The following is a 15,843-nucleotide window of genomic DNA, read 5'->3' on the forward strand; positions in this document are numbered from 1 at the left end:
CATCCAGAAATTAGTATTTCAGCAAGACCCTGAAGCTTGTTATGACCCTGAATCTGCATTAGAAGCTTTAAGGGCTTTGTCCATAAGTATGGATTGGAACACAGTTCCCCCAACTCTTCTGGACCTGGTTGAAGAATTTAAGGAAGCTGGAACATCGTATAGATAAGTGTCCTTCACCCAAGCATCAGACAAAAGAGGTCTAAGACTGGAAAGCTGTTCTGAGGTGGACATCCAGATTTTTTTCCCCCAAGTTAATCACAATATTAGAGCAGCTCCTACAATCGAAGTTACTCAAAAAAAAAAAAAAAAAGTCCACTTCCAACCCCTTCCAATGGAACAAGGTTGTTTAGTTTTATTAGCAGCTCCTACTCTAGATATTTACAAGAAGCCTGCTCTAAAAAAAGGAAACTGCCAACAAGATGACATATTAGAGAAATTCCAGTGTGTTACAAGGTTAATGGATGAAAGAGGGTGTGTGGAGGACATGCCTCTTTATATAACCTCACCAGGAATGCTCCATGACTGGAGGAGTCTAGACAGCCTGTGAATGATCAGCACTTGCCAGAAGGTTCCAGACTGCAGCACAACACATACCTCAAGGGCATGCACTAATAGCAAAAATACTCAAAAAATATTCTGAACTACAGAAAATTAACGTAACGTTTAGAAGCTGAGATAGGAATTGCTCTACTGGATCAACTCTGAGGGTTTAATCTACTCCAACATCCTGTCTTCAACAGTGAATGACATGAGATGTTTCAAAAGAAGATGCAAGAAACCCGTAATAGGCAGATGTGTGATTATGAATGTGATTGTATGACAAGGAGCAGGGCTCAGCAGCCCTGGAACTCACTTCCAGTTTAGGTTATGTTCCCCAAGCTCATGCTTCAGGCTTTCAGCCAGCCACCTGAGGGGTCAGAAAGGATCAGGGATGGTTATGGTGGAGATGGGACACTGGCTAGGGAGGGCCTGGGCTCTGAGATGGCATTGAGCATTCTCTCTCTCTCTCAGGTTCTTGCTCACATAGTCTGGGTTTAGCTGACTGATGTATGTGGGGTCAGGAAGGAATTTTACCCCAGCTCAGGTTAGCAGCCAAAACTCTCCAAGGTCACTTTCTCTGCAGCTTGTGGATGCGGGGCACTTGCCAGGATTATCTGGATCAGTGGTTCTCAACCCATTTACCATTATGGGCTGCATATGCGGCTCTCTATGTGTTAGGGAGGGGTTGTGGAACAATTTGTACAGTGGGGGTGCTAAGAGCCATTGAACCAAACTGTAAACCCCGCATATGATGGAAATCACTTCAATCCAGGGGCGCTGCCACCTTTAGCTCCAACACCTATGGTGCTATGTGGGCCACATTCACATAATACACAATACCAGTGCCCATGATATATAATACTTGGGAGAGGAGGTGGGGGTGGGGGAGGGAATGAATCAACCAGTTACTGTACAACAGTCGGGCTTCTTCTGGGCTGTTGATGACTGCATGGTAATTGTGAATCCCTGAGCACAGTGCTTAAAGTGGCCTGGAAAAAAAACATGAGGGTGGATGGATGGGCTGTCTATGATAATAAACTGAAATAAATGTTCATGCACTTGGTAGGGCAGTGCTGAAAGTGGACTGACCCAACTCCATTTTTAAATTCTTTTTTTGCCTGGACTGTGACCCCTTGCGACTCTGCCCACTTTAAGCCTTGCCTGAACTGGACCCACAGAACAGCTGCAGTGTCAACAGCGTGTCCTCCTCTGGACTGCTGTGCTGTAGTACAAGGGCAGCTTGTATGGCATGTGGCACACAGCAGTTCTGTGCCCTGGGCGCCTCTGAGGTGGGGGCAGAGCCCTGCTGGAGGCTGCTTTGCTGCTGTCCCTGTGCGCAGGTGAGCGAGCACTGACCTCCGACTAGCAGCAGTAAATATGGAGGGGCTGCAGCTGGGTTAGAGGGGGTTGCTCTAAGCCCAGCTCAGTGCACAAGCAGCATACACTCAGCCCCACGGTGGGCTCAACACTGGAGCGCTGTCCAGGTCAGAGAAGGTCGCTGTTTCAGAAGGCATTAGAGCCCTGTAGCAGAGATTGCATAGGAGTGGGGAGAGGGCTCCTCCCAACCCTGCCTGCTGTGGCTGCCCAGTTGGGAACGTGTCTCTCCACACCTGCTCCCAGACAGTCGAGACAGGGGTGATTCCACCCACTAAGCCATGGGGGACACCAGCTGGGAAGCCACCAGACATTTCAACTCTGCACCAGCTGTTGCTTTAAAATGTGTACCATTATTTGTAAGTAATGACTTACAGGGCAGTCTCCTGCTCTGGTTGTGAGCTCTGGGTCCAGACATGGCCAGCAGGGGACAGACAAGTGGGTGCTATGTGCTGCAGCAGCCCAGGATGCACTGCAGCCCAGACCATGCTCATCCCCTCAAGAGGTGACACACAGCTGTGGCTAGTGGGGAGGCATATGTCCCCTGTCCTTGTCGTGTCTCCCTCCCCCACATTTCTCCAGGCACAGATGCCCAAAAGCAAGGAGGCAGCACTCCCCTCGACAGCAGCACTCCTAGTACATCCCTGCAGAGCATGGAGGGAGGAAGCAGTAGGCTGCTGGCTGATTTTCACCTGAGCTCCTCCCCTGCCATAGGGGCTGCTTCGCCTTTTCTCCTCAAGCAGGACCCCTTGGCCCCATCTCCCTCAGCTGGCCCTGGCATGGCCCCTGCAGGGACCCAGAAGTGAAGCAATCAGTGTGGGAATCTGAATTTTTTTAGCAAACAGCTGGGCCACAGCTGTGTGTTAACAGGCCTGCAAACAGCCCATGGGTAGAGAAGCACTGATCTGGGTATATCTCAATCATTTCCCTGCCATTGAGGGGGTCCTGGGTACTGATGGACTTTGGTTCAGTCAAATTTTGGTTGTTGGGTTCACAGTGGGCGATGCTGGGTGGCACTGGTGTCCTGTGATACACAGGACACATGACTAGATGATCTGGTGACGCTTCTGGTCTTAAACTTTATGACTACACAAAGTAAGCTGTCTCTCACATCACATTAGGTCCCATCCTGACTTCTAGTACTTAGAAAGTGTCTAAAATCCTGATGCACGAGGTTTACTATCCCTTCCACAAATTGTTATCGATAATTTGGAACATTCTTGATTTCCATGTAAGTCATTAATCCTTATCTGAATCTTGTTCTTGAGCTCCACAACTTCCTGAAATAGTGTTCCAGTTTAATTTCATATTGTATGAAAAAAGTATTTTATCGGCTTTAAATTTCACATCTTTTAATTTCACTAAATGCCCCCTTGTTGTGACAAGGAGGGCAGAAGTTCTCAACCTAACTTTTCCAGACTATGCATTACTGAAGACAATTTCATGTCCCCTCTTACTTGTCTCCCTTCTAAGGTAAACAATCCCAAACTTTTCACTCTTCTGATGCGAGTTTTTTCCAATGCTCTTTGTCATTCACCACACTTCTGCCATCCCTCTAGATCTGCAATGTTCTTTCTGAGATGGGGTGACCAGTAAGGCATGCAGTAGTCCAGATGAGGCCACATAACCAGTGTATATAAAGGCATAATATATTCTTCATATTCTTTACCATCCCATTCCCTGTGCAACTGAACATTGTTTGTTTTATAATGATATAAGACAAATGACATTTATATTTTACTTTACACGTACATGCCTACATTATCATTACATTTTGAACAAAAATTTAAAAAGTTACAAAAATACCTTGGATGTCATTATCTAAGCCATCTGATATTAAGTGGTCAGCATTCTTATTTGAAATTACAGTATATGGACCATCATCATAAGATTCCTATCAGGAAAAACAAAGAGCATTAGCACAGCCAGTTTTTAAAAAGCTGTTTGCAAATCATTAGCAATTCTTGTCAAGTCTTCCCACAGAAGTTTGATTATTCAGATATTACATTTTAGGAAGCAGTGTCAAATTGTATTTTAAATGGATGCTCCTCTTACAAGTTAGCTTTTCAACAGCTAACTCTTAAAGCTTTGAGAAATTGCCTGGAAGTGTGAAAAAAGAGTCAGAGAATCAGGGGCAGATGAGAGGTTCAGAAAAGGTCCAAATTCATGACAGCTGAACTACTCCAAATTAGCTCATTAGAAAATAATCAGATATTTTAGAGATGTTCTATCAAATAGAGCAGAGGAGGTAGAAACAACTTCAGCCTTCAGTGGCAGAGTGGCTTTGACAACAATTCCATTAAATTTCAGGTATCACCATATATTTAGCAGGAATGGGGGAGAGACTCCACAATACACTTTAGTCAAAGACTTTTTATCAGAGAAAATAGAGCAGGGAACGAGGTGCCACATCCCCAAAGGAGAGGAGCTGTTTTCAGTGCAGGGATCCCTCTGCATCAGAGGTTCTTTGGCTGTAGAGATCTGCTTCTCAACAGACTTGTGATGAAGAGGATGCTAAATACTTCAGAGATTGACATGCACTGCTATTAAAAGTCCTGACAAAGGCAGACAGACCCTATCAGACTGGTTGCAATACCTTACCACTAAAGAAGCACTTACTTGTTTCCTCTTGGCACTCTTTTTGTTCACTCATTTCCTAAAACATTTTCAAAATCTTCAACTGAGGGGAAGAAAATTAGCCTGAGGAAGCTTCGAGAAAGCAAGCATGTGTAAAGCGCTTACGCTGTTAACTACCTGGAGCTGGAGGGCAAGAATAACTGGAGAAATTCACAAAGTGCAGAGGTTATTTCTCTGGGTGCTCAAGGATTCCACTATTCCAATAATTGATTTTATATATTTAAGTGGTACATAATCTTCATTTAGAGGACTTTTGCTTAACCTAGTGCCCTCAAAAACAAAAATAGTGTGGGGGAGGGATGAAATAAATCTTATGCTACTGCGCTTGGGAATATCTTTGTGAATGATCCATCATGGCACAATTCCACAGGAATAGCACTGCTAATACAGAGCCACGACAAAATTGCAGAAACACAGTTAGCCAACATGATTACAATAGTCATTACAGTGTGGGTTTCAAACATTTTTGAACACAAACCTGGTTTTGGATACTGTTTTTCTGGAGATACTGACTCCAAGGATCTGGTATTTGTTCATCTGCTCCCCTGTTAGATCCTCGAGAATTTATTTTAAGTAAATAGCAACCCTGAGTTCCATATCTCTGTTTCATTTCTTCATATACTGAGTCAGCTCTGAAAAGGAACAACTCAAATATAGTCAGTTTGTCTCAAACTGGAAGTAGCTTTCTTGAAGCAATTCACACATTGCCAAGTATTGGGATTCCCTCAGACTTTTTCCACTTGTCTTATCCAGAACATCTTGCCCAATTCTGGGAGAATACTTTATCCAGTTCTCTGGACTCCAAGAAATCAGTTCAGCTGGACTCTTTACCAAGGTTTCTTTACTGGCATACAATCAAACTACACCTGAGTTGATCAGGCTCAAGTGTAGGGGGTGGGTTCAGAGTACATATTAAAAACAGTGTTCACAGATTTCCTGTCAGACAAAAGTTGTAGAATAGAAGGGTAGTTCCCAAGTTTTCTACTCTATTTCTGACACAAATTGCTTGCAAATCTCACATCAGCATCTACAACACTCTTCCCAACAGCTGTGTCTGCTACTTTCCCAGGCACACTTTGTATAGCAGTTCACAGCAGAGAGAGTGGAAGCCAACATAGCAGAACTCCAGTGCAGAAACATTTGACCCCTGGAAGGTGTGCAAAGGGAAACTGAGTAGATGTAACTGCTACTACTTGGCAGTATCCGCTTATTCTCTGCTAAGAAGGGGGCGGGAGAAAGGAAGGCAACAAGAAAAGTTAGAAGCTAGAGAAGAGATCAGAAAGGAAAGCGATATGACAGTAAGACTAAAACAAGCAGAAGAGAAAAAAGTTCGAAAGAAGGGATAAACTGATAGGATTAAGATAACAGTAGTCCTAATGATGGCATTTCTATTGACCTGTAGAAAAAATTAGGAGAAATCTACCAAAAGTATTATAGTAACCCACTAGATTACCACATGAAACCAATTTGTTTATGTTAAAGCATTTAGGGATGCATAGCTGAAAAACAAGAGGACAGAGATGGGCTCATACCACCCTAACAATGGTAACGGCTCCTTATTTCTTAGCACCATTGTAGCCAACATCTTTAATCACTCTAAATCTGAGACACTGTTCTAACCAGACATTTTTCCTTCTTAAACATGCTAGAAACAACATATAATAGGGTATGTGGTATTCAAGTCTGTGATGCCCAATATACCCAAGATATTTACAGTCTAATCTAGCAATCTACAAAGATAAAAAAAATTTTGTTTGGAAAAAACAAATCACCTCCCCCTCAACATACATGTTAGCATCAATTAAACAGGTTGCAATACAAGATGCAGATGATTAAGATAATTCACTTTAGAAAGAAATTAAAGACACTAGATATTGCTTACTTCATAAAACTGGAATTAGTTCTTTGTGTATTTCACATGCACATACAAAAAGAAGTTTGAGAGAAAACATTTAATAAGTAAACCTGCCTCGACCAGTCTCCATACTAGTCAATTATATTAAAAGAGGCAACTGAATTTTTTGTATGTGCGCACACATGTTAATTTCCAGAGTCAGTATTTCAGCAAAACAAGCTTTTCTGAATGTTCAGTAAAACCATAAGGTAAACGACAAAAACCCACCTTTGTTCCTCTCCTGCACTTACATCATGTAGCAATACATAATATTTTAGTGTGTTTGGTATAAACCATTTTGGATACGCATATTCACTGCTGTGCTGAATTCTATGCTGCTCTTGTGACAGCCTCAGAAACTGCTCCACAGGTTCAGGCTCACCAGAAGAAACTACAAGCATACCTGAATTCACGTTAAGGATATGATCTTATCATAAATACCATCAATTCATGGTATCCTATCCTGCTTGTTTCACTACGTTTAAGGTTACATCTATATTAATGGCTATATAATTATCCATTTTTGATTGCTGCAAAAGTTTTTTTTTGGCCAAGCAATTTAAACAAGTGGATATTTATAACTTTAAAAAAAAAAAGTCAGCTGAACCAATGTTACATTATAATACTAGATAAGGGGTCAGCAACCTTTCAGAAGTGGTGTGCCGTGTCTTCATTTATGCACTCTAATTTAAGGTTTTGTGTGCCCGTAATACACTTTAATCTTTTTAGAAGGTCTCTTTCTATAAGTCTATAATATATAACTGACTATTGTTGTATGTAAAGTCAATAAGGTTTCAGAATGTTTAAGAAGCTTCATTTAAAATTAAATTAAAATGCAGAGCCCCCCGGACCGGTGGCCAGGACCCGGGCAGTGGGAGTGCCACTGAAAATCAGCTCGCGTGCCACCTTTGGCACCCGTGATATAGGTTGCCTACCCCTTTACTAGATAATACTTCTTCCTGCCATGAATGCACTGAACGGCACTAGATGACTGGAAGGTCCCTTCCAGTTCTAAGATTCTATAATTATAAATGGGGGCAGGGAGGAATTGGTAGGAGTTTAATTTAAACTTGTTGAACTCATAACTTGTTTGTAATGGTGTCCAGGTGTCACTTATTAATATAACTATGTAAACAAAATGACCTAATCACTGGTATTTTGGGAAAGAACCAGTTCACAAGTAAAGCCAACAGTAAGTGATTAAGGTGAACATGTGTTTGTCCACATGCATGACACAGTAATAACTGAACAATATTCCAAAGAAATACATACTTTGTCTTAGAGGTAGGAATGAGAAAGGAAGAGAGAAGTTTGGTTAGTTTTAAAAAAAAAGATTGCCCAAGAGTGTTCCAATGCTAGTCTTAGTAAACATGCCCAGGAATCCTGAACTATTTTTTAAAAAGTACTCTAAATTTAGTTGCCTAAACATATCATCTGATTTTCAGAAGTACTGTATTTTAGGAGCCTAACTTTCTACTCTCAATTTTGAAAATATTTGCTCAGTTTCCAATATTATTAATCCAGCATTACACTGGCAAATTCAAACAGAATATCTGAACTTTCAAGTTTAAAACAAAGCCTATACAATAATCATAAAGTCCAAGTTAAAGACAGCACATAAGATTATCAATACCAATGCCTTCTATCTGGGGCTGTTTGAGAAAAAACAAGATTTTGTTTGTGGCATTTTTAAAGAATCATGCAACACTACTATAACTTTGAACTTGCCTTTTGTCACAGACACATACTAAAGAATAATTTCTACAGTAATTAAAACCTCTTTGCTAGAACAGGTGCAGATTTTTTAAAACCGCCTACAGACTTTTTTAAAGTGATATTAGAAATCATCATAGAATCCTCAGTGTGCATCCTGTTAACTCCCATTCAAACCAAAAGTAAAGAAACTCTAAAAAAAAATTTAACCCATGAAACATGAATCTGTTTAATAGCTCAACACAAAATCAAACTGGACAGTGCGGTAATACCCTAAACTTTTGTAGCGTCTCCGTTCTATAAAGATATATTGGCAATCTTACTTAAAAGCATATAGCTAGGGGAAAGAAAGGAGTTGCTAGATATTTGTAACAATATGTCAAGAGGAAAGTTTAGTGCTATACTAATTAGGTTAGTTGTGTATGTAGATTAGTATTTGGAGGACATGAAAAAAATGTGTCATCGAGGAAGAGTACAAAATTTAGACAAAAATCATCTATTTCACAATAAGCTAGACAAGAAAGTTGTTAGTTGTAGTTCAGTTAACCTTCCAAGTGTTAAGTTATCTTATGCAGTACTGTCTTCCAGCTACAGAATGTAAATGGCCAGCACCACTAGATTTTACTGCTGCTGTTCAGAACCCTGTAAGCAACAGTGATATGGACACAATCAGATCAATATCACTGCTGCTGTTTATAAAACACAACAGTGTACTAGTCTTCACTGAGGAGAGACACTCAAAACTAGAAACTCAATCAGGACAGAGTAGCAGAGTCAAAACCCACTGTTGTAGCAGCAGGAAGCTCTTGAACTGGAAAAAAACAAAATAACCCAAAAAACACTCCTTGCCCTTACCAGCGTGAGGGACTGTGGCTTCAGATACCCATCACCAGAATTTTATATGACAACAGAATTGTGAAGTAGGGCTTAGGGATAACTCCCCAACAGAAATCTCAGAACCTTCGCCTTCTCAGCTGTGGGGTGAAAAGAGCAGAGTGCATCTGAACTAGCCATTTCCAATTGAGAATGGAACAAGACTCATCTTTTGTAGCGTGAGTAACAGATTTGATTATCTGGATATATAGACCAAGAGCACTTATCTACAACAATAAAATTACAACTCTCGTAAGTAATGCAGGCATTTTCTTCCTTTAGCAAGTGTGTGTAATTGTGTGTGCTAGAGGGACTGAGGAAGAGGAATTTAAACAGAAATAAAAGCATAGTGGCAATATCTATAGCTTTAAAGTTACACTCAAAACCCCCAAATTCCTTATATACTGTTTTGCAATGAAGAGTCAGCTATAACATTCTGACTCATTTAATTTTAAGAGAGCCAGAGTCCATATTTAAGACTCAAAGGATACATGCTACATAGTGGTTTAGGAATTCATGATCTGATGCAGGCATGACCTGAAGAAAGCTCTCTCTGTAAGCCTCAAACCACGGAGTAGTAGCTGAAAGATACAAACAAAGTTTATAAAAGTCTTAATGAGACTGGAAAATATACAGGAAGAATGAAACAACATAACTCGGCAAATTCTAACAATTAATAGAGGGCTAGATATGAATATGCAACTGTCCTCCTGTGATTTGTTTGTAAACCATATTTAACTCTGGATCTCATTTAATTTATTGAAGAAGCAAAAATTAAGATTGCAGAGACTTTTTCCAGTTAGGCTGTCAACCTTAGGATAGGGGTCATGGGCGTTGAGGAAAGTGGGTTTAATCTGCATCCTCATCACTTTTTTGAAGTATTTTTAAACATTAACATCTTCCATATTTTCAGGTCATGTGGACTCAGCTAAGACTACAATAACCCCTCTTCAGCATCACTTATAGTCAAGATTCTGATTCCCTTAGCACAAGAGATGTGCCTAAATTAGAATGTAGTACATCTACTATAGCCATCTTCCATAGAATTGGAAACCAAACTGACTTTGGAATATATAGAGGGGAACTAGGACTACTGAATCTTTGTCTAAAGTCTTTCCAAATATTGTGACTGCAATTCAGGTATCCCTCGAAACTTCTACAAAGAGACAGCCTAGTTCACAGAGCATGGACCCAGAAGCCAAGAATTCTTGAACTCTAAATCTAGCTCTACCATTGACTGTGAGCTGTTGAACGTGTCAATTAATCTCTTTGATTCAGTTTCTCAATTTTACTGCAAGAATAATACTTGCTTGCTCCCAGGAGTGGGGAGTAAATATTTCCACAGGGCTGAAAATGTGGAGCAGTATAGTGGTAATCTATTTCTGACATTATTATGCAGTACAATAAATTCTAAAAGGGAAACCAGAGCAAAGAAACAAAAATTGCAATTTATAAGTCAGAATAAAACAAAGCTGACCCAGGAGTAAGGAAATACATTGACAGTGAAAGATCATGAAAATAGAAAAATTGTTACATTTTAGTTAAGTTGGCTAGAAGGGAGAAAAATCTCATTTCCAGCTACAGCTTCAAGTGTCTGGTTCCAGTAATTTATAAAGTTTTGGAATATTCTCAATTTCACATATTAGGTAGGACTTTATACAAAGACAATGACACAAAGTGAATCCTTTACTTCAGTGTTTCTCAAACGTTTCCACCTCATATAATCACACACAAATGTAGGGACTTTCCCCACTCATATCTAGGCATAGATGAAAGGATGGTTGCCACTTTCCTGGACTTGTTCACAAATCCCAGACTGAGAACCCATGCCTTATGTACAAAAAGAATAACCACGTTTATTTCCATGGAGATTGATTATCTTTATTTAAATTCTAACATACCTACAAACAGTAAAAAGGAATTTCCTAAATTCCATAAATGAAGAGTTAAAAGGAACTAAAGAGTCATATCCAATACCAGTTCAATTTTTTAACAGTTATTAAATCTCAAACAAATTACTGGTACTTTAACTGAGAACATTTTCTCTAAAGTGACTTCAAGTCAAATATGAAAAAGCCCATAGGAAACAAATCATACTTATTTTAGTGAACAGTGATTCAAAACAGGATAAATATTTTCTCTCGTTGCCATGGGATGTTGTGATCACTTGAAATATAACTGGGTTCAAAAAAGACCTATAAAAGTTCACAGAGGACAGGTCCATCAATGGCTATAGGCCAAGATGGCCAGAGGTGCAATCCCATGCTTGGGACAATCCTAAACATCTGACTGCCAGAAGGGGAAGAGAGGGTGAATCATTCCAGTTGCCCTATTCTGCACTCTCCACCTGAAGCTTTGGTACTGAGCACTGTCAGAAACAAGATCCTAGGCTAGAAGGACCATTGGCCTGATCCAGTATTGCTGTTATGTTTTCTTTGTAAATATTACTAGTATTTCATAGATATTACATTTGCCATACAGATGCACAGAGTATCTTATTTCCTCACAGTGAATAAGTTATTCTGCAAGCTTCTTTCTCCCCATTTCCAATAAGCGTATGCTGAGATGTCCATGATTCATTAGCTTTTTCAGTGATATCATTATAGCTGAAGTTCTTTTCACTACGTTATGTCAGGAAACAGGATAGGAAAGAAGGTGGTAGCATGCAGGTAGGAGCTAGTGAGGAACAGTCAAATGTTAAAAAGTCTTATTTAAATACAACAAATGACGGCAAGAAACTCAATATTGACAAAAGTTACAAAGGGTTATATACTAATGCCAGAACCTAAATACTAAGATGGGTAAACTAGAGTGCCTGGCATTAAATGAGGATATTGCTAGAAGCAGCATTGTGGAAGCTTGGTGGAATGAGGAAAATAAACAAGGTGCGGTAATATCAAGGGACAAAATATAGAGGAATGACAACATCTTGCTGGTGGGAGAGTGGCATCATGCACCAAGGAAATCAGAATCAATTAAAATAAAAATCTTGAGGCTTAAACTGTACCATAGAATCTCTATGACTAGAAATTCCATGTTTAAACAACCAAAGTAAAGCAGTAAGAATATACTACCAACCTCCTGACCAGGATGGTGACTGAAAAGTTTATTAAGATTACAAAGGTTATAAAGACAGAAAAAGCTATTATAGTGGAAGATTTCACCCTATCCTCATATTGACTGGGTATCTATCACCTCAAGAACAAATGTAGAGATAAACTTTCTAGACACCATTAGTGACTGCTTCTTGGAGCAGCTAGTCCTGGAACCCAGAAAAGTTCTAGGTGGGGCACAGGATCTGGTCCAACAAGTGAATACAGCTGAACCACTTAGTATAGTTATCATAAGGTAATTAAATACAATACTTCTTATCAGGGCGGAAAATACCAAAGAAACCCACCACAGTGCATTTTACCTTCAAAAAGGAAACCACCCAAAAATGAGGAAGCTAGTTTAATGGAAATTAAAAGGAACACTCACAAGAACGAAATGCCTGCAAACTGCCTGGCGACTATCTGAAAACAGCATAACAGAGGCTTAAACTAACCGTATACTCCAAATAAAAAACAGTAAGAACCAAAAAAGTGCCACCATGGTTGACCAGCAAATTAAAAGAGGCAGTTAGAGGCCTCCTTTAGAAATTGTAAGTCAGATCCTAGTGATGAAAATAGGAAGCAGCATAAACTCTGCCAAGTCAAGTGTAAAACTACAATTAAGCAGGCCAAGAAAGAATTTGAAGAGCACCTAGCTAAAGACAAAAACTAACAGCAACTTAAAAAAAAACTCCACTACATCAGAAGCAGGAAAATTAATTGGTTGAGGTGGCATAAAGGTACATGAATATATTTCATTTGAAGATGATAAAATGCTTTACAAGTTGTTTATTATATACAGTTTCTTATCACTTTGTTCCAGGCTTCAAGGAGGAGGGTGGGTGGTTGAAGAGAGAAGGAGGTAGAGTATGGCTGTATTGTCAAAACATTACACAGGTTACTTTTTCGGAGCTGAAGAATGATGAAGGACTGTTCTTCACTGCACTGCCCTTGAAAGTAAAGGAGGAATTCTAGTAGACTGAACATATTGTGCTTAATTGTATATAACTCAAATTACCATCTAAATATATGTACTTCCTTTTCCCAGTGATGAAAAAACACATAGTTCAGCTGTTTTTTGTATTAAATTGTGAGACAATGCTGCAGCTCATTAAAACTTTCTAATTCTTTTGGTTATTTACCCAGTAAGTAATCATCTATTTATCAGGACTGGTGATTAGTCAACGTGACAACCTTTTGATTCTCCAACTGATTCTATGAGAACCTTGGATGTAGCTACATATGAAATCTGTATTTATCTCTATGCTCCTGCCACCCTAGTAAAACTGAGAACTAGTATCAAGTGCATAAGTCAGAAATAGAGTTATTCATCTTGGCAATTAAGTTAGGATTCCTTTATTGACTCAACTTAGGCAAATGCCTTGCAAAAATATCACTCTTCCATGAAATTGATAAAACTTGAACCAGTTACAGCACCATACGTCTTTACAGAGCTTGTCCCAATCCTGCAGTTGACAGCATATAGCAATCTACCTATGTTGTGCCCCCTGTACTCAATAGGCTGTGCATACAGTTCGTCTATGCACTGGCAATTATAGGATCAGGGCTTTAGTCTTACTATGTCAGTGGCCTTGGGTCTTCAGGAATTTCATTAATTTGTAGATGTGCCAAAAAATATTGCGGAAGGATATAAATACAATTGAAATTTTTAAAACGCCACCTAGCTGGCTAGAAGATGTAATTCTAGAGTAAGGTTTTATTGTTTGTAGCATACTGAATACACTAATGATCTTCCTGGCTCCCGTTCACCAGTGGTGGCAAACACTAACAAAAATGTAAGCACAGAGGCATGGCTTGTTTGCTAGGACCTGGCAACATTCAATCTGCTTTTTAAATCACATTTAGATTTTAAAATCTGATATACTACATATGTATTTCTGTTAAGAACATAGGAATTACCATACTGGGTCAGACCAGTGGTAGATATAGCCCAATATCCTTTTCCAACTATAGCCAGTACAGATGTTGTTTTTTTGGGGGGGGGGGGGGAGTGAACAGAACAGGGCAATTTCAAGTAATCCATCCTGTTACAATCCTGACTTCTGGCAGTCAGAGGTTTAGGGACAACCAGAGCATGGGTTGTGTCTCTGACGATCTTGGCTAATAGTCATTGATGGACCTATCTCCATAATTTATCTAATTGTTTTTTAACCAGTTATATTCTTGGCCTTCACATCATCCCCTGGCATAAAGTTCCACAGGTGGACTGATTGTTGTGGAAAGAAGTACTTTTGTTTGTTTTGTTTTGTTTTTTTAACCCTGCTGCCTTTTAGTTTAGTTGGATGCCCTAGTTCTTGTGTAATGTGAAAGGATTGATAACACTTTCTTGTTTACTTTCTCTGTACCTCTGTGATTTATAGACCTCGATCATATGTCCCCTTATTTTCTCTTTTGTAAAATGAGCAGTCCCAATCTTTAACTATCGTGGAAGATGTTCCATGCCCCTAATCATTTTTGTTGCTCTTCTCTGCATCTCTTAGAATTCTAATATATATTTTTTGGATGGGGTAAGTTGAACTGCATGCAGTATTCAAGGTGTGGCGAGGCATGGATTTATGTAGCGACATATTTTTCTGTTTTAGTGATCCATTCCTAATGGTTTCTAACATTGTTAGCTTTTTTGACTGCTGATGCACAATGAGTGGATGTTTTCAAAGAACTGTCCCTGATACTCCAAGATCTTTCTTGAGTGGTAACAGCTAATTTTAGACCCATCATTTTGTGAGATTATTTTTTCCAAGTGCATTACTTTGCACGGATCAATGTTGAATTTTGTCTGCTATTGTGCTATCTTTGCTGTCAGCTTTGGACTTAACTATCTTGAATAATTTGGTATTTCTGCAAATTTTTCACCTCACTGTTTGCCCCTTTTTCCAGGTTATTATGAATATGATGAACAGTACTGGTCCTAGTACACATTCTTGGGGAGTTCTGCTATATACTTCTCCACTGTCAAAACTGACGATTTATTCCTACCCTTTTTTTCTATCTTTTAACCAGTTATTGATCCATAAGATGATCTTCCCACTTATTGCGTGGCGCCTTAAGACCTTTTGCTTAAGACCTTTTGTTAAGCGACCTTGTCAGAGGCTTTCTGAAAGTCCAAGTACAGTATATTCACCGGGTCACCCTTGTGCACTGCTTATTGACCCCTCAAAGAAATAGATTGGTGAGACATAATTTCTGTTTACAAAAAGCTTGATATCCCCCACATATCATGTTTAACTATGCTTTCCTGTTGTTTCAACCAGTTTGCCTGGTACTGAAATTAGGCTTACTAGCCTGTAATTGCCAGGATTGCCTTGGAAGCCTTTTTGATGTTAAATTAGCTCTTCTCCAGTTATCTGATACAGAGGCTGATTTAAGAGAGAGGTTACATACCACAGTTAGTAGTTCTCAGTTTCTATTTGAGTTCCTTCAGAACTCTCAGGTAAATACCATCTGGTCCTGGTGACTTATTACTGTTCACTTTTATTAATTTGTTCCAGCACTCCTCTACTGATCACCTCAATCTGGGACAGTTCCTTAGATTTATCAGCTAACAAGAATGGCATGGGTGTGGGGATCTCTCCAACGTCTTCGACAGTGAAGACCAAAGCTAAATGAATTCTTTGCATCTCTGCAAGGTCTTGTCTTCCTTGAGAGCTCCTTTTAACCATCCAATTTTTTTTCCAATGGCTTCAGTTGACTGCTTGGCAA

At 39.5% G+C, this 15,843-nt stretch overlaps 1 protein-coding gene across 1 annotated transcript in view; it reads right to left on the minus strand.

The window, feature by feature from the left end:
- TRAPPC8 (trafficking protein particle complex subunit 8) overlaps positions 1-15,843 on the minus strand; it is a 166,646-nt gene that overhangs the window by 85,551 nt on the left and 65,252 nt on the right. The window contains exons 3-6 of the mRNA XM_075062021.1: positions 9,523-9,612; positions 6,674-6,848; positions 5,030-5,183; positions 3,721-3,808 (exon numbers count right to left, since the gene is read on the minus strand). Coding sequence (XP_074918122.1) covers positions 3,721-3,808; positions 5,030-5,183; positions 6,674-6,848; positions 9,523-9,612 — 507 coding nt within the window. The remainder of the gene's footprint in view (positions 1-3,720; positions 3,809-5,029; positions 5,184-6,673; positions 6,849-9,522; positions 9,613-15,843) is intronic.

Source organism: Chelonoidis abingdonii, chromosome 2 (genome assembly GCF_003597395.2).
Source record: "Chelonoidis abingdonii isolate Lonesome George chromosome 2, CheloAbing_2.0, whole genome shotgun sequence".
NCBI classification, from domain to species: domain Eukaryota; kingdom Metazoa; phylum Chordata; order Testudines; family Testudinidae; genus Chelonoidis; species Chelonoidis abingdonii.